Consider the following 26,212-nt stretch of genomic DNA (forward strand, 5'->3'; position numbering starts at 1 on the left):
CTCATATATCTCAGGTTCACACAACCATGTGCATGGAAGTACAAACACACAGTGTATTCAGTCTATACGGATGTATGTATGTGCATATCATTTTTCTGCTCTAGGGATATCATTATTGTTTGGATAACCTTATTTACTGATTTTTAACGTTATTTACTGATGCGCACTGCAGAGAACATCCGAAGAAGAATTCTCATTTAATTACCATAGTGAATTTTTGTAATGTTTACGTGTCAATCAATCCCAATCTGCCAACTGCCGATTTGACACGAGAATAAAATGTAATTAATTCATTTACACACTTTTTTCCTGTCTTTCACATTCATTCCAGTGCTCTACTTTCCCTCCTCCAGTACAACACTCCTTTTCCTCCCTCCCTCCCTCCCTCCCTCCCTCCCTCCCTCCCTCCCTCCCTCCCTCCCTCCCTCCCTCCCTCCCTCCCTCCCTCCCTCCCTCCCTCCCTCCCTCTGTGACGTCCGTCCAGGCCTAATCCCAGTCAGGCAGTGGGCTGGGATGGGAGCAGAGCAGTATGAGGAAGCAGCTTAGCCCTGTGAAAGGCTCTTTAATCTATTTAAATGACAACAATCCCCAGAAATGTCTCCCAGTGGGGACGCCATCCGGACTAATTCAACCCTGTCACAGCCCCTGTCAGGACTCTGCTCCTGTCTCCTCGTTCCTACTTTCTCCTCGTCCGTTTCCCTCTTCCTTTCCCTTCATCCCTGTCAGCCTCGTCCTCCATCCCTCTTCCTTTCCCTTCATCCCTGTCAGCCTCGTCCTCCATCCCTCTGCCTGTCCCTTCATCCCTGTCAGCCTTGTCCTCCATCCCTCTTCCTTTCCCTTCATCCCTGTCAGCCTCGTCCTCCAACCCTCTTCCTTTCCCTTCATCCCTGTCAGCCTCGTCCTCCATCCCTCTTCCTTTCCCTTCATCCCTGTCAGCCTCGTCCTCCATCCCTCTTCCTTTCCCTTCATCCCTGTCAGCCTCGTCCTCCATCCCTCTTCCTTCCCCTTCATCCCTGTCAGCCTCGTCCTCCATCCCTCTTCCTTTCCCTTCATCCCTGTCAGCATTGAGCCTCGTCCTCCGTCCCTCTTCCTTTCCCTTCATCCCTGTCAGCCTCGTCCTCCATCCCTCTGCCTGTCCCTTCATCCCTGTCAGCCTCGTCCTCCATCCCTCTGCCTGTCCCTTCATCCCTGTCAGCCTTGTCCTCCATCCCTCTTCCTTTCCCTTCATCCCTGTCAGCCTCGTCCTCCATCCCTCTGCCTGTCCCTTCATCCCTGTCAGCCTCGTCCTCCATCCCTCTTCCTTTCCCTTCATCCCTGTCAGCCTCGTCCTCCATCCCTCTTCCTTTCCCTTCATCCCTGTCAGCCTCGTCCTCCATCCCTCTTCCTTTCCCTTCATCCCTGTCAGCCTCATCCTCCATCCCTCTTCCTTTCCCTTCATCCCTGTCAGCCTCGTCCTCCATCCCTCTTCCTTCCCCTTCATCCCTGTCAGCCTCGTCCTCCATCCCTCTTCCTTTCCCTTCATCCCTGTCAGCATTGAGCCTCGTCCTCCATCCCTCTTCCTTTCCCTTTATCCCTGTCAGCATTGAGCCTCGTCCTCCATCCCTCTTCCTTTAACTTCATCCCCGTCAGCATTGAGCCTCGTCCTCCATCCCTCTGCCTCCCGCCTTGTCCCTTTTTTTCACTCTCTATCTCTCTCCCTCTATCATCCCCTTTCTCCCTGTCCCTTCATCCCTGTCGGAAAGCACTGAGCCTCTCCCTCCCTCCCCCCATGTCATATCTCTCTCTCCATCCATCTTCCTTGGGGTTCACTGTATGGCAGCTGCACCCATTCACTGTGTCTACGGAGGATGTGTGAGGGAAACAGAGACAGTATGTGCGCGTGCATGTGTGTGTATGCATCTGCGTTTGGGGAAGGGGGTTCAGGGCTTTTCTGTCAACCCAGCCCCCCTTTCTCTCCTACCCCTACAGAGTGGGGATCGAAGAGAGACGGCCTCAGCTTTCCCCCCAACACATCTAAAGCCACACGGTTAAATTGTGCAGTGCAAATAGGGCCGTATGGAACCCTGCTTCGCATGCAAACACTTCCAGGGCGACATGAGAGGAGCTCAGAGGAAAGGGGCCAAGGAGAGGAGGGTGTGTGTGTGTGTGTGTGTGTGTGTGTGTGTGTGTGTGTGTGTGTGTGTGTTTGTGTGTTTGTTTATTTGTAAGTGGATGAGCGCTAGCTGTAGAGACTGTCCAGTCCACTTATATTACACAGAGATGCTGTCCATATGATGCACTATCTTGTAGGGGACTGTTCCCCACAACGCCATGCTGTGATAATAGTCATCAGACACCTCTCTACATGCCCAGAGGAGAACAGATGAACGCTTGAAGTGGATCTCTCCAGAGGAGAGCTGTCCGTGGTTCTGAAACACTCAGCACCAGCAGAATGCACTGCCCTCGCTCATTATTACTATTCACAACCTTTCATCGGCAGGCGCTCAAAGCAATCTAGTCTGTATTTGTTCTCAGTCAGGGGAACAACATGTAGCAAATTGCTTTGCACCCCCTAATAATAGGAAGCGATACTTAACGTGTAGTGACAGGGTAAATACAGCAGTACCCTCATGCCCTATCACATGTGCAGAATGTGGGAGCGCATGTTGAACGAATGGCGAATTGCCATGGCACCAAACAAATTGGCACATGCACTCACTCACTCACGCACACACACACACACACGCATGTGCGCGCGTACAACACACACTCTGTGGAGGCCTGTGTGATGTGAACACATCTGCAGGGCTGCAGACTCTAATCTCTCCCTTCTGCTCCCAGAAGGCTCCAAGATAACGTACTCACTCACTGGGCTACGGTGTGTGTGTTTGTGTGCGACTGAATGTGGCGGGCGGGGGGGGGGGGGGGGGGGGGGGGGGGGGGGGGAGTTTGGCTGTTCACTTCAACACTCTATGGCAATTGGACACCCATTCGTTCATCACACTTTCGTATTTCCCAACAGCAGTGCCTGTGTACGAGGCCCATTTTCACTCATTGGATGAATTAGGCGGAGCAGAGGTGAGAGATAATGGGAAAATCATTGAGCCTGCTGTAAACCTCCGGGATGTTGAAGTACCATCCAGATGTCACGGAGAGAGAAGATGGCTCGATCTCGGTTCCCTCCACAGCTACCGTCAGCTCACACAGTCTCTGCTGCCCAAGTAGCTTTCATCATCAAATAATACTCCGCTGTTCCACGCGATCGCATTGAACAGTATGCTGTAGGGAGGTGTACTATTCTCCAAACGTCCTTTTATTGAGCCAGGTAGACATTTGAAAACAAAGCCTGTTTTGCAACAGTGACCTAGTTGTTTTTTTGTAGCCAAACTGTATAATATGAGCTGTAAGCTATAAGCTATATAAACTATATTTCCAACAAGTTGGGAAAGATGAAGTAGTACTGGGAAGTTTGGCTATGTTTACTGACTCTGATCTTTCCGTCTCGTTCAGTCAAAATAACACATACAGTGCCTTGCGAAAGTATTCGGCCCCCTTGAACTTTGCGACCTTTTGCCACATTTCAGGCTTCAAACATAAAGATATAAAACTGTATTTTTTTTGTGAAGAATCAACAACAAGTGGGACACAATCATGAAGTGGAACGACATTTATTGGATATTTCAAACTTTTTTAACAAATCAAAAACTGAAAAATTGGGCGTGCAAAATTATTCAGCCCCTTTACTTTCAGTGCAGCAAACTCTCTCCAGAAGTTCAGTGAGGATCTCTGAATGATCCAATGTTGACCTAAATGACTAATGATGATAAATACAATCCACCTGTGTGTAATCAAGTCTCCGTATAAATGCACCTGCACTGTGATAGACTCAGAGGTCCGTTAAAAGCGCAGAGAGCATCATGAAGAACAAGGAACACACCAGGCAGGTCCGAGATACTGTTGTGAAGAAGTTTAAAGCCGGATTTGGATACAAAAAGATTTCCCAAGCTTTAAACATCCCAAGGAGCACTGTGCAAGTGATAATATTGAAATGGAAGGAGTATCATACCACTGCAAATCTACCAAGACCTGGCCGTCCCTCTAAACGTTCAGCTCATACAAGGAGAAGACTGATCAGAGATGCAGCCAAGAGGCCCATGATCACTCTGGATGAACTGCAGAGATCTACAGCTGAGGTGGGAGACTCTGTCCATAGGACAACAATCAGTCGTATATTGCACAAATCTGGCCTTTATGGAAGAGTGGCAAGAAGAAAGCCATTTCTTAAAGATATCCATAAAAAGTGTTGTTTAAAGTTTGCCACAAGCCACCTGGGAGACACACCAAACATGTGGAAGAAGGTGCTCTGGTCAGATGAAACCAAAATGGAACTTTTTGGCAACAATGCAAAACGTTATGTTTGGCGTAAAAGCAACACAGCTGAACACACCATCCCCACTGTCAAACATGGTGGTGGCAGCATCATGGTTTGGGCCTGCTTTTCTTCAGCAGGGACAGGGAAGATGGTTAAAATTGATGGGAAGATGGATGGAGCCAAATACAGGACCATTCTGGAAGAAAACCTGATGGAGTCTGCAAAAGACCTGAGACTGGGACGGAGATTTGTCTTCCAACAAGACAATGATCCAAAACATAAAGCAAAATCTACAATGGAATGGTTCAAAAATAAACATATCCAGGTGTTAGAATGGCCAAGTCAAAGTCCAGACCTGAATCCAATCGAGAATCTGTGGAAAGAACTGAAAACTGCTGTTCACAAATGCTCTCCATCCAACCTCACTGAGCTCGAGCTGTTTTGCAAGGAGGAATGGGAAAAAAATTCAGTCTCTTGATGTGCAAAACTGATAGAGACATACCCCAAGCGACTTACAGCTGTAATCGCTGCAATAGGTGGCGCTACAAAGTATTAACTTAAGGGGGCTGAATAATTTTGCACGCCCATTTTTTCAGTTTTTGATTTGTTAAAAAAGTTTGAAAAATCCAATAAATGTCGTTCCACTTCATGATTGTGTCCCACTTGTTGTTGATTCTTCACAAAAAAAATACAGTTTTATATCTTTATGTTTGAAGCCTGAAATGTGTGAAAAGGTCGCAAAGTTCAAGGGGGCCGAATACTTTCGCAAGGCACTGTATTTAGAGTCTGTAATGTTCATTTGAGTCTGTAATGCTCAGAGCATGCGGGAACCCGTATCGGCTAACAATAAACTGAAAACTCGAAAGAGTCATGGCTCTACGAGCCTCTCGTTCACGTCGTTCACCATAGGGGGCTTATTGGAGCTGTTATTTGAGACTGAGACTTGTAAATGTGTGTTTAAACAGTGTACATTTTTTGGTTGCTAGGCATTCAAATAAGCCTATTTCTTTCTTGAAACGAGTTGTGGCCGCAACCGGACTAGATTGTGAACGACTCTTGACAGAATGCATTGAATGCATGTTTCTTCTGCTGCTCTATCGTTTGCTACATACTTCTCATTGAGGAGAAGAAACTGCGATCATTTATCCATTATAAACATGTATTTTCTTTCTCTATGCTCATGATCTACTTTCCTGTGTGTATATGACAGAGAGTAGGTGGTCGGAGCACGTCTCTGGAGCCGCTGAGCCAGAGGAGTGTGTATTCATTCTGCTGTAGGACTCATTGCGGCCAGCACTAGCAGGTCAAACCAATGACTAAAATGAACGAGTCACTCAGAAAAAAACAAATCATGACTCTCGAGTAAAAAGAGTCGGTGGTTGGTATATTGTGTTGGGGTCGGGAGCGTGTCCAACATGGCCTGCGTCGGCGTAGACTGGGTTGTTATCTACAGAAACAGGGAGAAGGGAGACACTGGGGGGCTATGTAGGGGCGCTCACACACACACACACACACACACACCGTAGGCTGCATCTGGCACCATGCCCAGACAGCGTGTAAGGCATGGGCTGCCCACTGTTGGGCCTTTACCAGCCAGGCCTCCTGGGAGCTGCCATGAAAGAGGCCAGTGGTGTGAAGGAGGCGCACAGAGCAGCTTAATCCAACAGCCTGAGAGGAAAGAGCCTGCGGCACTGACACACTCACACGCACACACACACACACACACACACTCACACACTCACACACTCACTCACACTCACAAACATATGCACGAGCACAGTCAAACACCCACACACACGCACACACACACATACACACACACACATACACACACTAACACACCCACGCCAACATTATTCATCAGTTCCTTTGGTGTGATATCTACTGCTCATTAGACGATTTCACCCAGACTATCAATATTGAGGAAAGAAAGGAACCATGCCTGTGTAGACAGACAGACAGAACTGACAGAGAGACAGCCTGACCCAGAAGGAAGCCAACACAGATCTTAAGACTGTCTCGACTGATTTCCTCCACCGACAGAAGTCGCAATGCCCGATATTAATACGTTACTTCAAATTTTTGTTTGGACTGAAGCACATTTCTTCCATTAATATTCAGAGTGAGCAGGGAATGAGCATCAGTTAGGGAAATAAAAGGCCAAACGCTTCCAGCTGAGTGATTGGGTCGTTTATCCACTTCACCATGTGATATTTGTGCGCCGTGGCTTTTTGAGACCTCTGATGATGAAACGCTGTGTGTGTGCTGCCTTTCACCTCCCCTCTCTCTCTCCCTCTCTCCCTCTCCCTCTCCCCCTCTCCCTCTCCCTGTGACACTCGCTTTAATGACTGACAGCTCTTTGCCATTTAAACGAGGCCACCCAGAGTCGGAGAGAGCCTTCCACACTCTCACAGAGACACCCTTTGCTTTTAGTGAGAATGTCTAAATGGAGGATAGGATGGGGGGTTATTATGGTTATTACAGCTCTGTGATGAGGAGTCTAATCGGGTGAGCATTACCATCAATCTAATGGGTGAAGATTGGACATTACTAATGCTCTCTGATGCCTGCCTGCCTCATTCCACCTAATTACCTGGAGACGTGACATTTACCCCCAAGCCGCTGGCATAGAGCTGGAGACAGAGGGAGGACACACCCACCCACACACACACACACACACGCACACACACACACACACACACACACACACACACACACACACACACACACACACACACACACACACACACACACACACACACACACACACACACACACACACACACACACATACACACACACACACACACACACACACACACACACGATGGGACAGACCTTTACAGACCTGCTGTATATGTACAGTATGTGGACTGTGGATGGGAGCAGAGGGGAATGAGTGGGATAGAGGGATAACACACCACACACATATAAAAATAGGCCTGGTAGTATCTACTGTATGTAGCTGTAACTAGCTCCCTAAACTGAAATGAGCTGCTGGGTGTTCAGGCCATCAGCAGTGGAGCTCTGTTATTGGTGGGCCTGCCAGGACGCCCATTGGCACTAGAAAGCTCAGAGCCTCTGTTTACAGGCCCAGGGTACACTGGGGAGACCATTAGAGAAGAGGAGGCCAGGACCCCAACACTCTGTCTAACAGTTCTGCCTCTTAGCCGGCACATACTGGATCACCACAGCACCTAGTCTAATGGCTCCATGCTAGCGCTCTGTCTATAGGGGCTAATCCTGGGAGGCTGTCAGTTATATGCAAGGGAGGTTATAGGTGTGTGTGCGTGCGTGCGTGCGTGCAGGCGGGCGGGCGGGCAGGCAGGCAGGCAGGCGGGTAGGTAGGCAGGTAGGTAGGTAGGTAGGTTCTTATATCCTTGTGGGGACCAAAAATCCCCCAAAGTTCCCACAAGAATAGTAAAACAAGGAAAATTCTTCCGTGTGGAGACAAAGGCTATTTTAAGTTTAGGGGTTAGGTTTAGAGTTAGGGTAAGGGGTTAGGGTAAGGGGTTAGTGGTTAGATTTCGGGTTAGGAGTTACAGGTTTGGGTTAAGGGTGAAGGTTAAAGTTATGGTAAGGGTTAAGATCAGGGTTGGGGATAATAGGATTTAGAATGGAAATGTATTTTAGGTCCCATGAGGATAGAAGAACATAACATGCCTGTGTGTGTGTGTGTGTGTGTGTGTGTGTGTGTGTGTGTGTGTGTGTGTGTGTGTGTGTGTGTGTGTGTGTGTGTGTGTGTGTGTGTGTGTGTGTGTACAGTATGTACAGTGCCCTGCGAAAGTATTCGGCCCCCTTGAACTTTGCGACCTTTTGCCACAATTCAGGCTTCAAACATAAAGATATAAAACTGTATATACAGAATGGTCCTGTATTTGGCTCCATCCATCTTCCCATCAATTTTAACCATCTTCCCTGTCCCTGCTGAAGAAAAGCAGGCCCAAACCATGATGCTGCCACCACCATGTTTGACAGTGGGGATGGTGTGTTCAGGGTGATGAGCTGTGTTGCTTTTACGCCAAACATAACGTTTTGCATTGTTGCCAAAAAGTTCAATTTTGGTTTCATCTGACCAGAGCACCTTCTTCCACATGTTTGGTGTGTCTCCCAGGTGGCTTGTGGCAAACTTTAAACGACACTTTTTATGGATATCTTTAAGAAATGGCTTTCTTCTTGCCACTCTTCCATAAAGGCCAGATTTGTGCAATATACGACTGATTGTTGTCCTATGCACAGAGTCTCCCACCTCAGCTGTAGATCTCTGCAGTTCATCCAGAGTGATCATGGGCCTCTTGGCTGCATCTCTGATCAGTCTTCTCCTTGTATGAGCTGAAAGTTTAGAGGGACGGCCAGGTCTTGGTAGATTTGCAGTGGTCTGATACTCCTTCCATTTCAATATTATCGCTTGCACAGTGCTCCTTGGGATGTTTAAAGCTTGGGAAATCTTTTTGTATCCAAATCCGGCTTTAAACTTCTTCACAACAGTATCTCGGACCTGCCTGGTGTGTTCCTTGTTCTTCATGATGCTCTCTGCGCTTTTAACGGACCTCTGAGACTATCACAGTGCAGGTGCATTATACGGAGACTTGATTACACACAGGTGGATTGTATTTATCATCATTAGTCATTTAGGTCAACATTGGATCATTCAGAGATCCTCACTGAACTTCTGGAGAGAGTTTGCTGCACTGAAAGTAAAGGGGCTGAATAATTTTGCACGCCCAATTTTTCAGTTTTTGATTTGTTAAAAAAGTTTGAAATATCCAATAAATGTCGTTCCATTTCATGATTGTGTCCCACTTGTTGTTGATTCTTCACAAAAAAAAAAAAGCCTGAAATGTGGCAAAAGGTCGCAAAGTTCAAGGGGGCCGAATACTTTCGCAAGGCACTGTATGTATGTATGAATGTGTGAGCGAGAGAGATTGTGTGTGTGGGTGTTGGGATTGCCTGGGAGCGATAGAAAGAGAAAAGGAAGCAGTGCTTTCCAATGCTAGGACTCGCTCCCTCTGCCACACAGTCCTAGAGGAGATGAAGGGGATTGCTCCTGGAACACGTCCCTAATTAAGCACCTTGAATGACATTCAACACAGATTCCTATCCTGCCACACAACGACAAGATGGGCTTTCATTTTCCCCCAGAACAGACTTGGCAAACAGAGACAATAGCATATGGGCTGAGAGCTGTAGTCAGTCGTTTGACAGCGTTTCATTATTCTGTTTGACTCGTCCCTGCCAAGTTGCCTGAAAACTTAGTGATAATTTTCCTGGCGCCGTGCGGCTCCCGCAGATGCGAGGCCCCCAGTGAGGTGGATCATGCTCAGAGCGAGGACGAGCGCTGGCAGGATTAAGAGAGACGGCAAAGACTTGAAGCCCACTCGATCCGCCCGCCTTCTGCTCCAAGCCCCGGTGCGTGTCCCTCTCGACGTGTTTTATTATAACACAAATCTTCATTAGCATTAATAGCCTCGATAAATACCCAAAGGAAGATCAATTTGCTGGCTTTCCTTGTGGTTTATGCCGAGTCGTGGTTTAGACAGGACCCACAGCGGCTCAACGGCTCCAGGCTGACCCTGGAGATGCCTGTCTTAAAACACAATACTGCATAAAACAGCATCTCTCTTCTGTCTCTTACTCAAACAACTCAGATGTACAGTACCAGTTTAAAGTTTGGACTTACTCATTCAAGGGCTTTTCTGTATTTTTTTAAATCATTTTCTACATTGTAGAATAATAGTGAACACTATTAAATAACACATCATGTGTTACTACACATAGAATCATGTAGTAACCAAAAAAGTGTTCAACTTATCAAAACGTATTTTATATTTGGCATTCTTCAAAGTAGCCACACTTGATGACAGCTTTACACACGCTTGGCATTCCAGGTAGTCACCTGGAAAGCATTTCAATTAACAGGTGTGCCTTGTTAAACGTTCATTTGTGGAATTTCTTTCCTTAATACATTTGAGCCAATCAGTTGTGTTGTGACAAGGTAGGGGTGGTATACAGAAGATAGCCCTATTTGGTAAAAGACCAAGTCCATATTATGGCAAGAACAGCTCAAATAAGCAAAGACAAACGACAGTCTATCATTACTCTAAGACATGAAGGTCAGTCACCTCAAGTGAAGTCACAAAAACTATTAAGCGCTATGATAAAACTGGTTCTCATGAGGACCGCCACAGGAAAGAAAGACCCAGAGTAGCCTCTGCTGCAGAGGATAAGTTCATTAGAGTTACCAGCCTCAGAAATTGCAACCCAAATAAATGCTTCACAGAGTTCAAGTAACAGACACACATCAACGTCAACTGTTGAGAGGAGACTGCGTGAATCAGGCCTTCATGGTTGAATTGATGCAAAGAAAATACTAGTAAAGGCACCCAATAATAAGAAGAGACTGGCTGTGTGAAGTTGCTGGATATGGATGGGAACTGTAACATACTGTTGTACATCTCATTCCAGAGCATCCCAAACATGTTCAATGGGTGAAATGTTTGGTATGCAGGCTTTCTGGAATTGTGTACAGATCCTTGCGACATGGGAGGTCCTGGGCTGGCGTGGTTATACGGGATCTGTGGTTGTGAGGCCAGTTGGACGTATTGCCAAACTCTGAAACAACGTTGGAGGTGGCTTATCGTAGAGAAATGAACATTCAATTCAACAGCTCTGGTGGACATTCCTGCAGTCAGCGTGCCAATTGCATGCTTCCTCAAAACTTGAGACATCTGTGGCATTTCGTTGTGTGACAAAACTGCACATTTTAGAGTGGCCTTTTATTGTCCCCAGCACAAGGTGCAACGATCATGCTGTTTAATCAGCTTCTTAATATGCCACCCCTGTTAGGTGGATTGATTATCTTGGCAAAGTAGAAATAATCACTAAAAAGGATGTAAACAAATTTGTGCACAAAATTTGAGCTAAATAAGCTTTTTGTGCATAAGGAAAATGTATGGGATCTTTTATTTCAGTTCATGAAACATTGGACCAACACTTTAAATGTTGTGTTTATATTTTTGTTCAGTATCGATTCAGCTGCAGGCCGATTTTTTGTTGTTGAGCGGATGTTACAAATCATTTGTAGATGATTGACCACAAGAAGACCACAAACAGATATGTTTGACTAAAACATAATCATTCCAAACCCTGCTTACATTTGTATACGACCACGTGTCTATTATGCGTGGGAATACTTGGGAACAGATTTCTTATATCTCAAATTATTTTCTCAATTGACTTGGAGCTGATTTCCTGGTGTTTTTACAGTCTTTTATGTCCAACAAAAAAATAATATATAGAGAGTTGAAGTCGGAAGTTTACATACAGTACACCTTAGCCAAATACATTTAAACTCAGTTATTCACAATTACTGACATTTAGTCCTAGTAAAAATTCCCTGTTCTAGGTCAGTTAGGATCACCACTTTATTGTAAGAATGTGAAATGTCAGAATAATATTAGCTGATTTATTTCAGCTTTCATTTATTTCATTACATTCCCAGATGAACGTGGCATTTGGAAATTGCTCCCAAGGATGAACCAGACTTGTGGAGGTCTACAATTTTTTTCTCAGGTCTTGGCTGATTTCTTTTGATTTGCCCATGATGTCAAGCAAAGAGACACTGAGTTTGATGGTAGGCCTTGAAATACATCCACAGGTACACCTCCGATTGACTCAAATGATGTCATTTAGCCTATCAGAAGCTTCTAAAGCCATGCCTTCATTTTCTGGATTTTTCCAAGCTGTTTAAAGGCACAGTCAACATAGTGTATGTAAACTTCTGACCCACCGAAATTGTGATACAGTGAATTATAAGTGAAATAATCTGTCTGTAAACAATTGTTGGAAAAATTACTTGTGTCATGTACAAAGTAGATGTCCTAACCGACTTGCCAAACTATAGTTTGTTAACAAGGAATTTGTGGAGTGGTTGAAAAACGAGTTTTAATGACTCCAACCTAAGTGTATGTAAACTTCCGACTTCAACTGTATACACACACTACCGTTCAAAATGTTGGGGTCACTTAGAAATGTCCTTGTTTTTGAAAGAAAAGCACATTTTTTGTCAATTAAAATAACATCAAATTGATCAGAAATACAGCGTAGAATTCGTTAATTTGTAAATGACTCGTGCAGCTGGAAACGGCTGATTTTATTATGGAATATCTAGGCCCATTATCAGCAGCCATCACTCCTGTGTTTCAATGACATTTTATGTTAGCTAATCCAAGTGAATAATTTTAAAAGGCTAATTGATCATTTTAAAAGGCTAATTGATCAGAAAACCATTTTGCAATTATGTTAAACTGTTTTGCTGACTAATGAAGCAATACAACTGGCCTTCTTTAGACTATTTGAGTATCTGGAGCATCAGCATTTGTGGGTTAGATTACGGGCTCAAAATGGCAAGACACAAATAACTTTCTTCTGAAACTCGTCAGTCTATTCTTGTTCTGAGAAATGAAGGCTATTCGATGCGAGAAATTGCCAAGAAACTGAAGATCTCGTACAACACTGTGTACTACTCCCTTGACAGAACAGCGCAAACTGGCCCTAACCAGAATAGAAAGAGGAGTGGGAGGCTCTGGTGCACAACTGAGCAAGAGGACAAGTACATTAGAGTGTCTAGTTTGAGAAACAGATGCCTCACAAGTCCTCAACTGGGAGCTTCATTAAATAGTACCCACAAAACACCAGTCTCAACGTCAACAGTGAAGAGGCGACCCCGGGATGCTGGCCTTCTAGGCAGAGTTGCAAAGAAAAAGTCATATCTCAGACTGCCCAATAAAAATAAAAGATTAAGATGGGCAAGAGAACACAGACACTGGACAGAGGAACTCTGCCTAGGAGGCCAGCGTCCCGGAGTCACCTCTTCACTGTTGACGTTGAGACTAGTGTAAACTATAAAGGGAAATAAATGGCTACAGTTAACACTTTTTTTTAGTTGCAGTCATCAAAGCAATACAGACTGTAAAGTAGTGTAAAGTAGCTGCTACCTAAAAGCTGCTTACAGTACCTAAGCCCTACTGTCTGATTACAGTGTGTCATAAACTGCTGCTATAAATATGTGATGCATAAAGCATCTGCACACAGGGAGTTACACACAAGTCTGCTTTATGAGCCGAATACAGTACAACACAAATGGGTCATGGAAATATACAGGTAAATGCCAAAATAAAAGAAACACCCACATAAAGTGTCTAAATAGGGTGTTGGGGCACCACGAGCCAGAACAGCTTCAATGCATCTTGGCATAGATTCTACAAATATCTGGAACTCTATTGGAGGGTTAGTTTTGTTGATGGTGGTGGAAAATGCTGTCTCAAGCGCTGCTCCAGAATCTTCCATAAGTGTTCAATTGGGTTGAGATCTGGTGACTACTGTAAGACAGTTTTTCATGCTCGTCAAACCATGACCACTCGTTCCCTGTGGATGGGGACATTGTCATCCTATGGGGGCATAGACATGGCAGTCAAAATAATGGCCAGCCCAGCTTTTTTATACATTAACCTAAGCATGATGGGATGTTAATTGCTTAATTAACTCAGGAACCACACCTGTGTGGGAGCACCAGCCTTCAATATACTTTATATCCCTAATTTACTCAAGTGTTTCCATTATTTATGGCAGTTACCTGTAGTATGTGCAGTATGTGCAATATAGCTATAGGGTTGGCAAGGACTGAATTAAAAGAGAAACAAGAGAATGAGAGAGAGATAGCGTGAGAGAGGGGGCAGATAGCGAGAGAGGCGAAGACGACGACGAAGAAGAAGTGGAAGAAGAAACATAAAGAAGGAAATGAAGAGGGAAGTAGAGAGACAGGAAGAGGGAAGTAGAGAGACAGGAAGAGGGAAATAGAGAGATAGGAAGAGGGAAATAGAGAGACATGAAGAGGGAAGTAGAGAGACAGGAAGAGGGAAATAGAGAGACAGGAAGAGGAAAGTAGAGAGACAGGAAGAGGGAAATAGAGAGACAGGAAGAGGGAAGTAGAGAGACAGGAAGAGGGAAATAGAGAGACAGGAAGAGGGAAGTAGAGAGACAGGAAGAGGGAAATAGAGAGACAGGAAGGGGGAAGTAGAGAGACAGGAAGAGGGAAATAGAGAGACAGGAAGAGGGAAATAGAGAGACAGGAAGAGGGAAGTAGAGAGACAGGAAGAGGGAAATAGAGAGAGACCGAGAGAGAGACAGAGAGGTAGGAATACATATTTATTTTCCAGGCTTCTTCCTACAGACGCGAGTGTTTAGTTTTAGCGTTGGTGTTTAAGTCCTCCTCTCCTTCTCTCTACAATACCGTTAGCCTGGCATTAATCACTGCCACCAGCTACACAACACACAGGAGGATTTAACACCTTTATCAGACAACATTCCTCGCTAACTTCTCCTAACGCTGAATAAATATTTATGCAACTGATGGAAAAGCAGGCAAGCAAAGAGAAGGAGGAGGAGAAAACATTGGCAAAGCAGTAGCATTCTCCAGTAGGCTCTCTGAGTTAAAGCAGCACGTGAGGAGTGCGCATTCTCGATAAAGGCAGCAGTATGTCAGTCCACAACGACAAGCACTGGGATTAAATAGCTGGAGCACAATACTTTAACAGGCTTTATTTTCAATGTATCTACTTATTTGTTCTGGGGAGGGGGGGGGGGGGGGGGGGGGGCGATTTATCACCTGGGGATTGGGATGCTCTTTATGTGGTTGTTGTTCAAACTCTGTCTATGTTATTGAGAACTATTACTTCAGTACTACAATAACTTAGTTGGTAGGAGTTGTGTAGATTGTGAGTTTTCCCATCACAGGGAACACCAGTGAAGAAAGCCTGTTGCTGGTGGTGTTGTCTGTATGTGAAGGATTTCTTCCATGTGTCGTTTCTGCTGAAGTAAGCAGTGAGTGGGAGAAGCTTTGGAGTTGGGATGGCGGGCATAGAGAGCAACATGAATCCACAGTGAGTGTGTGCGTGCGTGCCTGTGTGTGTGTGTGTGTGTGTGTGTGTGTGTGTGTGTGTGTGTGTGTGTGTGTGTGTGTGTGTGTGTGTGTGTGTGTGTGTGTGTGTGTGTGGGCGGGTGGGCCTAGTATTTGTGTGTGTGCGTGTTAACACTCAATAGCACCAAAAGCTCTCAGACCAGAGACTATACTGTCGTACACAGGGAACAGATGAAACTCTGTGACAGAGCTTTTATTAATGTATAAAGACGTGACTAATGCTAACACACGGCAGATTCGCTGTGACAGCACAACAGGACTTTCTCTGGCAGGATGCTGTTGTGGAGAAAGAGCGAGAGAGAGAGAGAGAGAGAGAGAGAGAGAGAGAGAGAGAGAGAGAAAGACAGAGGGAGAGAGAGAAAGAGAGGTTTGAAGTAAACAGAAGGGTGGGAATGGTTTTGCTTCAGGATGGAAACATGAAAAGGTGTGAGGATGAGAAAGAAAGAGAGGAGAGAGAGAGAAAAAAGATTGAGAGCGAGAGAGAGAGGGGGGACTGAGACAGAAAGACAGACATAAAGAATCTGCAGTATGAACTGATAATGAGGTCCCAGTTTAGAAGGCTAGCACCATGTGACGGTGATACAATATGCTACACTATATATACAAAAGTATCTGGACACCCCTTCAAATTAGTAGATTTGGCTATTTCAGCCTCACCCGTTGCTGACAGGTGTATAAAATCAAGCACACAACCATGCAATGTCCACAGACAAACAATGGCAGTAGAATGGCCTTACTAAAGAGCTCAGCATGCCACCGTCATAGGATGCCACCTTTCCAATGAGTAAATTTGTCAAATTTCTGCCCTGCTAGAGCTGCCCTGGTAAAATTGTAAGTCCTGTTATTGTGAAGTGGAAATGTCTAGGAGCAACAACGGCTCAGCCCCAAAGTGGCAGGCCACACAAGCTCACAGAACGGGACTGCCAAGTGCTGAAGCACTACAGAGTTCCAAACTGCCTCTGGAAACAATGTCAGCACAAGAACTGTTTATCGGGAGCTTCATGAAATGGGTTTCCATGGCCGAGCAGCCAAAGATCACCATGCGCAATGCCAAGCGTCGGCTGGAGTGGTGAAAGCTCACCGCTATTGGAGCAGTGGAAACACTGTCTCTGGAGTGATGAATCACACTTCACCATCTGGCAGTTCAACAAACAAATCTGGGTATGGCAGATGCCAGGAGAACGAATGCATAGAGCCAACTGTAAAGTATGGTGGATTAGGAATAATGGTCTGGGCTGTTTTACAGTTCCAGTGAAGGGAAATCTTAACACTATAGCATAAAATGACGTTCTAGATGATTCTGTGTTTTCAACTTTGTGGCAACAGTTTGGGGAAGGCCCTTTCCTGTTTCAGCATAACAATGCCCCTGTGCACAAAGTGAGGTCCACACAGAACTGGTTTGTAGAGATCTGTGTGGAAGAACTTGACTAGTTTGCACAGAGCCCTGACCTCAACCCCATCGAACACCTATGGGATCAATTGGAACACAGACTGCGAGCCAGGCCTGTCCCAACATCAGTGCCCGACCTCACTAATGCTCGTGGCTGAGTGGAAGTTTGTGGCAACAGTTTGGGGAAGGCCCTTTCCTGTTTCAGCATAACAATGCCCCTGTGCACAAAGTGAGGTCCACACAGAACTGGTTTGTAGAGATCTGTGTGGAAGAACTTGACTAGTTTGCACAGAGCCCTGACCTCAACCCCATCGAACACCTATGGCATCAATTGGAACACAGACTGCGAGCCAGGCCTGTCCCAACATCAGTGCCCGACCTCACTAATGCTCGTGGCTGAGTGGAAGCAAGTCCCTGCAGCAATGTTCCAACATTTAGTAGAAAGCCTTCCCAGAAGAGTGGAGGCTGTTGTAGCAGAAAAGGGGGTAGCAACTCCATATTAATGCCCATGATTTTGGAATGAGAAGTTTGACGAGCAGGTGTCCACATATTTTGGTCATGTAGTGTATATACAGTAGAGTATAGTACAGGTACAACGAACAGTCTCTCTCCCCTCTCTCCCGTCTGTGATGGGCTGTGCACTGCACGGCGATGTGACATGGTCATTGGACAACGAGTTTGGAGGAATCTATATGACTCCCTGCGGTGGTCTCCATGGAAACTGTCTGGAGGGCCTGGAAGAGGGGGAGGAGGAGGGAGGGGGAGGGAGGGAGGGAAGCAGGAGCATCAAAGGACCAGAGGAGCTGGGATGAAGGGTTTGGGACAGGCAGCAGGCCTTGGATCGTATTACAGGGAAGAATGACATGGCTGAACATGAACTTGATAGGGGTAGTTAGGTTAAGGCACTTCAGTGAAAGAGAGATTGATTGCCTTACATTTAAAAGGGGATATTACCATCTCAAAAGAGGCAATACTATAAACGATCCTTTCAGTATTCTTGAGTACTTCATTATAGAATGTTAGCGCCTAGAGTTCTCGTCTACTTAGTTCCATGCTCATGGTTCAAGGTTTTCCTTATGAATGACATTCAAATAGGAGAGGGCTGCGATCTCCTCTCTTCAGGGTTGAATCATTTATGTGTGGTCTTATTAAGCGGCGAGAGAAGGATGGCAGCCACAGCCTCTCCTCTCCTCTCAAGCCTGCTGCTCCAAGTCAACCATGACGATAGCTACACAGCAGGGTTCTCGCTGCACCGTGAGTCGGAGCAGTGTGTGTATGTGTGTGTGTGTGAGAGAGAGAGAGAGAGAGAGAGAGAGAGAGCGAGAGTGTGTGTGTGTGTATGCCAGGGTCCATCGCCTCTTCAATAGCTCATCTGTATGAGTGCTCTGGTGTGGCAGGCAGGCTGGTGAGGGGCACGTGGCGTAGGGCTCTGATTGGAGGGGAGGTCCTGGTGAAGAGGCCAGTCTCGCTCTAGCAGAGCAATCACACACACACTCACTGAGCCTCAACCCTCTACGCCTCACTGGCACTTGTCTGTCCATCTCCACACACACGTAACTGACTAGGCTCCACACACACAGACACGCACACATGCGCGCACACACACCACTGTCCTTTTTTTGTTGTTTCTCTCTCTCGCTGGGACCCATCCTCCTTCCTTCCTCTTTCCACACATCTTGCCCATCTTTAACTTTCTTTCTTTCTTTCCCTCTCTCGCTGCAGTTAGATTTGTAAAGGCCCATTACCCTGAAAGAGCTCTGCAGGAAGAGGGAGCTGGGATACAGTTACCAGACGTTGGGCTTCTACTGTGGTAAATATGCATTAGTCCACTGTCCAGGTCTATTTATGGACCATAGCTTATTCTCCCTACCTTTTGATTTATTTATATTTTTTCTCACCTTTCTCACCTTTCTCACCTTCCTCACCACCTCACCATCTCTTTCCTTTATCACTCTGTCTTTCTGTCAGTGCTTCAAAGAAACCACCTTCTAAAGTATTGTGATTATCAGACAATTCTGTTTGAGGGCTATGTGGCTGGCTATCTTTCCTAGACTTGCTTTCATGTAATGGAAGCGCAAAATAACGTTTATAATTTTGAAGTGGTGTAGCTGCGTTCATACCCACTAGGGATTCTTCCTCCTTGAGGGGCTCCAGCTGAGAACAGGGGTTCTGTCATAAGCTTCTGCACTGATACATTTCAATCACTTCCTCCTTTCCCCGGGGATGTGGGTTAGCGACAGAGATGTTACGTGATAAAAACGTTACCTTTCTCACACGTGGCTCCAACGTAGCTGGGCAGACACAGGCACATTGAGGAAAACCCCCAGAATCAGAGCAGTCAGTGAGTGAGTGAGTGAGTGAGTGAGTGAGTGAGTGAGTGAGTGAGTGAGTGAGTGAGTGAGTGAGTGAGATCACATGTGAAGGGAGAAGCCAGGGTCCATAGCCTCTTCAATATCTCATCTGTATGAGTGCTATGGTTGTGGCAGGGGTACGTGGCGTAGGGCTCGGAATGGAGGGGCTATGGACCCTCTCTCTGGGCCCCATTCCTCTTTCCACACACCTTGTCCATCTCTAGCTTTCCTACTCTCCCTCTCTCCTTTCCCACTCTCACTCTGTATTTCTCTCAGTGCTTTAAACAAACCTCTGTCTAGTATTGTGATTGTCAGACAATTCTGTTTGAGGGCAATGTGACTGCTTTCATGTAATGGAAGCGCAAAAATAATGTTTATAATTTTGAAGTGGTGTAGCTGCATTCATACCCACTAGGGATTCTTCCTCCAGCTGAGAACAGGTGTTCTGTCATAAGCTTCTGCACTGATACATTTCAACCACTTCCTCCTTTCCCCGGGGATGTGGGTTAACGACAGAGGTGTTACGTGATAAAAACGTTACCTTTCTCACACGTGGCTCCACCGTAGCTGGGCAGACACAGGCACACGAAGGAGTTGATCTCATCGATGCAGGTGCCTCCGTTCTGACACGGGTTGGACTGGCAGTCGTCGATGTCTGTCAGGTAAAAAGGAGACACAAGGGACGTGCTCATTAGGCACCAAACTAAAGACAACAGACTGAAACAGGGAGCGACCACCTGGGCTTATCTAATAAGAAACGCTCATTTTCTTTTTCCAAACTTTTGAAAGCGTTGCATGACCTAATGAATACGACCAAGGGGACACAAGGAGACAAGCATACACGAGGAGACAGGATCAGTTACAACACCGGAGTCACAGGACATGGCACAAATTGCCTGCCACTATCACTTACCCATCCGACCAGAGAACCAACAGAGATCTAACTTTTCGGAGAGATCTGAGCTGTTTAGAGTAGTTGTAATTAAAAGCATTGACTCAGCAGTCCATCAATAAGTAGGCGGAGAAGCAGTGGAGCGCTTGATGCTAATTGTGATGCGCATGCAGGATGTGCTTCACACTCTGCTGTCAAACCTGGACAGGTTCTAGGCTCCACAGGCAGGGATAGGATCCAGGGAGGAGGCAGTTTGATGTTGGATTTGTTTGATATTTAGATATTTACACCCACGCAATCATGCTAGAATGAATATGTATAGATTTGTAGTGACACATACAGTACTGTATTTATGTAAAATTGCTGCAGGTGTCTATGATACAGATGAACAAACTCAAAGTTTAACAGGAAAGCATGCGCACTTACGCATGCACACGCACACGCACACGCACACACGCACACTTTGCGGAGGCGTTTTGAGGTCATGGCTCTCCTCTCTATGTAGAGACAGAATTATATTTCTCTCACTTCTGATCTGAGGCCTGGGGGCAAAATCATTAAATCCACAGCTGGTGTCCCAGCATCCTTTGCCCTCAGAACATCTGAGTGTATCTTGGGGGCCCGGGCGAGGGGGAAGGAGACGGGTATGTGGTAAAACAGCGATCACGTTTTTTATGGTTCTCGGAGTCTGTAAGAATCCTCATTGATATATAATGGCGCCAGAGGGGATGGCTCCCGTTTTACGGGCTCCTAACCAACCGTGCTATTTTGTTTGTTTTTTCACATTGTCTGTGACTCATGTTGTACATAATGTTGCTGCTACCTTCTCTTATTACCGAAAAGAGCTTCTGGACATAAGGACAGCGATTACTCACCTCAAACTGGACAAAGATATTTTCTTTAACTTCTTATGGCTGCAGGGGCAGTATTGAGTAGCTTGGATGAAAGGTGCCCAGAGGTGGCACCTTTCGGCCTGCTCCTCAGTCTCAGTTGCTAATATATGCATATTGTTATTATTATTGGATAGAAACACTCTGAAGTTTCTAAAACTGTTTGAATGATGTCTGTGAGTATAACAGAACTCATATGGCAGGCAAAAACCTGAGAAGAAATCCAAACAGGAAGTGAGAAATCTGAGGTTGGTCGATTTTCAACCAAGGCCCTATTGAATTCACAGTGGGATATGAATGAATGAGGCTTCTACTGTGTTGTGGGACTGAATAAGAGCTGAATGAGTCAGGTTACTGACAGAGAGCCATTTCCTGGTCATGCACTTTCCACATGATATTGCCCTGCGTTCCATTGCTCCTCTAGACACAAAGGATTTCTCCGGTTGGTAATTTATTGAAGATTTATGATAAAAACATCCTAATGATTGATTCTATACTTAGTTTGAAATGTTTCTTCGACCTGTAATATAACTTTTTGAAGTTTTTGTCCAAAGTAATGCACGAGCGTTTGGATATGTGTACCTAACGCGCTAACAAAAGTAGCTACTTGGACATAAATAACGGACATCATCGAACAAATCAAACATCTTTTGTGGAACTGCGATTCCTGGGAGTGCATTCGGATGAAGATCATCAAAGGTAAGGGAATATTTAGAATGTGATTTCTGGTTTCTGTTGACTCCAACATGGCGGCTAATTTGATTATTTTTCTGAGCGCCGTCTCAGATTATTGCATGGTTTGCTTTTTCGATAAAGTTTTTTTGAAATCTGACACAGCGGTTGCATTAAGGAGAGGTATATCTATAATTCCATGTGTATAACTTGTATTATCATCTACATTTATGATGAGTATTTCTGTTGAATCGATATGGCTATGCAAAATCACTGGATGTTTTTGGAACTAGTGAACGTAACGTGCCAATGTAAACTCAGATGTTTTTATATAAATATGAACTTTATCAAACAAAACATACATGTATTGTGTAACATGAAGTCCTATGAGTGTCATCTGACGAAGATCATCAAAGGTTAGTGACTATTTTTTATTTCTATTTGTGCTTTTTGTGACTCCTCTCTTTGGCAGGAAAAATGGCAAAATGGCAAAGTTTTTCTTTGGCTTGGTGATGACCTAACATAATCGTTTGTGGTGCTTTCACTGTAAAGCCTATTTGAAAAATCGGACACGGTGGTGGGATTAAAAACAAGATTATCTTTAAAACGTTATAAGATACATGTATGTTTAAGGAATTTTAGTTATGAGATTCCTGTTGTTTTGAATTTGGCGCCCTGCACTTTTACTGGCTGTTGTCATATCCGTTAACGGGATTGCAGAAGAAGAAGTTCTTAATGAGTCTGAAGCGAAGGATATACTGCTTTGTCATGACAAGGCCCAAATCCCCGTCATCAGCGTGAAGAAAAGACAGAGGAAAAGGGGGAGGAGGGCGGGGTGCCTTTTTGGGGTGAATTTGATGACAAGTAGGGAAAGCACCACTTCCCTCCGTATTATTGGCCAATGTGCAATCATTGGAAAAAAATGGGACAATCTACGATGAAGACTTTCCGACCAATGAAACATTAATAGCTGTAATATCTTATGTTTCACTGAGACGTGGCTGAATGACGACACGGATAATACAGGGCTGGCTGGCTTCTCCGTGCATCGACAGGACAGAGCAGCTACGCCTGGTAAGATGCGGGGCGGGGGTGTGAATCTATTTGTCAATAACTGCTGGTGCGCAATGTTTAATATTAAAGAAGTCTCAAGATATTGCTCGCCTGAGGTAGAATACCTCATGAGAAGCTGTAGACCACACTATCAACCAAGAGAGTTCTCATCTATATTATTCGTAGCTGTCTATTTACCACCACAAACCGATGCTGGCACTAAGTCCGCACTTACGACAGTATAAGGCCATAAGCAAACAAGAAAATGCTCATCCAGAAGTGGCGCTCCTAGTGGCCAGGGACTTTAATGCAGGCAAACTTAAATCTGTTTTACCTAATTTATACCAGCATGTCACATGTGCAACCAGAGGAAAAAAAACTCTAGACCACCTTTACTCCACACACAGAGATGCATACAAAGCTCTCCCTCGCCTTCCATTTGGAAAATCTGACCATAATTATATCCTAATGATTCCTGCTTACAAGCTTTGTCTATATGTTCCGGGATTCATCCAATGGCATTGAGGAGTATAGCACCTCAGTCACCGGCTTCATCAATAAGTGCATTGACGACGTCATCCCCAATGTGACCGTACGTACATACGCAAACCAGAAGCCATGAATTACAGACAACATCTGCCCCGAGCTAAAGGCTAGAGCTGCTGCTTTCATGGAGTGGGACACTAATCAGGACACTTATAAGAAATGTTGCTCTGCCCTCAGATGAACCACCAAACAGGCAAAGCGTCAATACAGGACTAAGATTGAATCCTACTACACCAGCTCTGATGCTCGTCAGATGTGGCAGGGCTTGAAAAATATTAAGGACTACAATGGGAAACCCAGCCGCGAGTTGTCCAATGACGGGAGCCTACCAGGCGAGTTAAATGCCTTTTATGCTCGCTTCAAGGCAAGCAACACTGAAGCATGCATGAGCGCACCAGCTGTTCCGGACGACTGTGTGATCACGCAAAGCCCCTGGGCCAGACGGATTACTAGGAAGTGTACTAAAAGCATGCGTGGACCAACTGGCAAGTGTCTTCACTGACATTTTCATCCTCTCCCTGACCGAGTCTGTAATACCTACATGTTTCAAACAGACCACCATAGTCCCCGTGCCCAAGAAAGTGAAGGTAAAATGCCTGAATGATTACCGCCCCATAGCACTCACTTCTGTAGCCATGAAGTGCTTTGAAAGGCTGGTCATGGCTCACATCAACACCATCATGCCGGAAACCCTAGACCCAGTCCAATTTGCATACTTTCCCAACAGATCCACAGATGACACAATCTCAATGGCACTCCACACTGCCCTATCCCACCTGGACAAGAGGAATACCTATATAGGAATGCTGTTCATCGACTACAGCTCAGCCTTCAATATCATAGTGCCCTTCAAGCTCATCTAAGCTCAGGGACCTGAGTCTGAACCCCTCTCTGTGCAACTGCACCCTGAACTTCCTGACCAGCTGACCAAAGGTGGACAACACCTACGCCATACTGATTCTCAACACATAGGGATGCATGCTCAGCCCCGTCCTTTACTCTCTGTTCACCCATGAACATCTCCAACTCAATCATCAAGTTTGCTAACGACACAACAGTGGTAGGTCTGATTACCAACAGCAACAAGACAGCCGACAGAGAGGAGGAGTGTCTTGGTGGAGCTGTGCCAGGAAAGTAACCTCTCCCTCAACGTCAACAAAATTATGTAGCTGATCGTAGACTACAGAAGACGGCAGATAGAGCAATCCCCCGTCTACATCGAAGGAGCTGCAGTGGAGAGGATCAGAAGCTCCAGAAGTTCCTCGGTGCGAACATCACTGAGGTCCTGAAATGGTCCCTTCACACCGACAGCGTGGTGAAGGTGCAACAGCTCAATCACCGCCTGCTACGGCAATTGCACCGTCTGCTACCTCAGAGCTGGAGCGGTCAGCCCAATGCACCGGGGGCACACTACCTGCCCTCCAGGACATCTACAGGAAGACCAAGAAGATTATCAAGGAGTTCAGCCACCCGAGCCACTGCCTGTTCATCCAGCTACCATCTGTTAGAAGGTCACCACTAGATCGCCTTCGCCTAGTAGTCTGCCCAGTACCCTACTATGCCTCTCAGTCACTGTCAATAACCGGCTACCACCGGGTACTCTACCCTGCAACTTAGGGACTGTCCTATGTACACTGTACAAAAATATAAACACAAAATGTAAAGTGTTGGTCCCATGTTTCATGAGCTGAGATAAAAGATCCCAGAAATGTTTTCATCCCTGTTAGTGAACATTACTAATTTGCCAAGATAATCCATCCATCTGACAAGTGTGGAATATCAAGAAGCTGATTAAACAGCATGATCATTACGCAGGTCACCTTGTGTTGGGGACAATAAAAGGTCACTCTAAAATGTACAGTTTTGTCACAACACAATGCCAAAGATGTTTCAAGTTTTGAGGGATTATGCAATTGACATGCTGACTGTAGGAATGTCCACCAGAGCTGTTGCCAGAGAACTGAATGTTAATTTCTCTACCATAAGAAACCCATTGTCGTGCCAACGTCGTTTCAGATAATTTGGCAGTACGTCCAACTGGCCTCACAACCGCGGACCAGGTTTATGGCGTTGTGTGGGTGAGCGGTTTGTCGATGTCAATGTTGTGAACAGTTTGCCCCATGGTGGCGGTGGGTTATGGTATGGGCAGGTATAATCTATGGACAATGAACACAATTGCATTTTATTGATGGCAATTTGAATGTACAGAGATACCGTGACGAGATCATGAGGCCCATTGTCATGCCATTCATCCACCTCCATCACCTCATGTTTCAGCATGATAATGCACTTCCTCGTGTTGCAAGGATCTGTACACAATACCTGGAAGCTGAAAATGTCCCAGTTCCCCCATGGCCTGCATACTCACTAGACATGTGTCGTGTCTTTGGCTATGCCGGATTAAGTGATATGACATGATATTCAATCAAATAATTTCTCTGTAATTAATATTACATGATTAAGCTAATCAGGTAGATAATTAACTAGAAAGTCGAGGCACCACAAAATAATTTTTATAGAGCTGTTATCTTCCGAATAAACTCTTGAAGACCTAGTAATCTTTTACATCCATAGCAGTCAATATTTAATCGTCACCTTGTTAAGTCTCATCTGAAAGTGGTAAATTCTTGGTTATCTTCACGAACCCCGGCTAACAAGTTGAATCAGCAATACAAAATTGGGTTTAATTATTTATTTACTAAATACCTAACTACCATACCCCGAATTAATCATATACACAGAATGAATCATACATTGATGGACCTATTATGTCATAAAGAAAACGTCCCTGGTGGATGGAACAGATACGACGGCTGGTTACACAAAGAGAGGGGTTTGGGTTTGAGTGAAAGAGCTATCGTAAATACATCAATGTTTAAAGCTTGGGAAATCTTTTTGTATCCAAATCCGGCTTTAAACTTCTTCACAACAGTATCTCGGACCTGCCTGGTGTGTTCCTTGTTCTTCATGATGCTCTCTGCGCTTTTAACGGACCTCTGAGACTATCACAGTGCAGGTGCATTTATACGGAGACTTGGTTACACACAGGTTGATTGTATTTATCATCATTAGTCATTTAGGTCAACATT

The 26,212-nt window shown here is 45.3% G+C and overlaps 1 protein-coding gene across 1 annotated transcript in view; it reads right to left on the minus strand.

The window, feature by feature from the left end:
- LOC110522983 (neurocan core protein-like) overlaps positions 1-26,212 on the minus strand; it is a 206,966-nt gene that overhangs the window by 11,558 nt on the left and 169,196 nt on the right. The window contains exon 11 of the mRNA XM_036978016.1: positions 19,612-19,725. Coding sequence (XP_036833911.1) covers positions 19,612-19,725 — 114 coding nt within the window. The remainder of the gene's footprint in view (positions 1-19,611; positions 19,726-26,212) is intronic.

The sequence above is a fragment of the Oncorhynchus mykiss genome, chromosome 5 (assembly GCF_013265735.2).
Source record: "Oncorhynchus mykiss isolate Arlee chromosome 5, USDA_OmykA_1.1, whole genome shotgun sequence".
In the NCBI taxonomy this organism is placed as follows: Eukaryota; Metazoa; Chordata; class Actinopteri; order Salmoniformes; family Salmonidae; genus Oncorhynchus; species Oncorhynchus mykiss.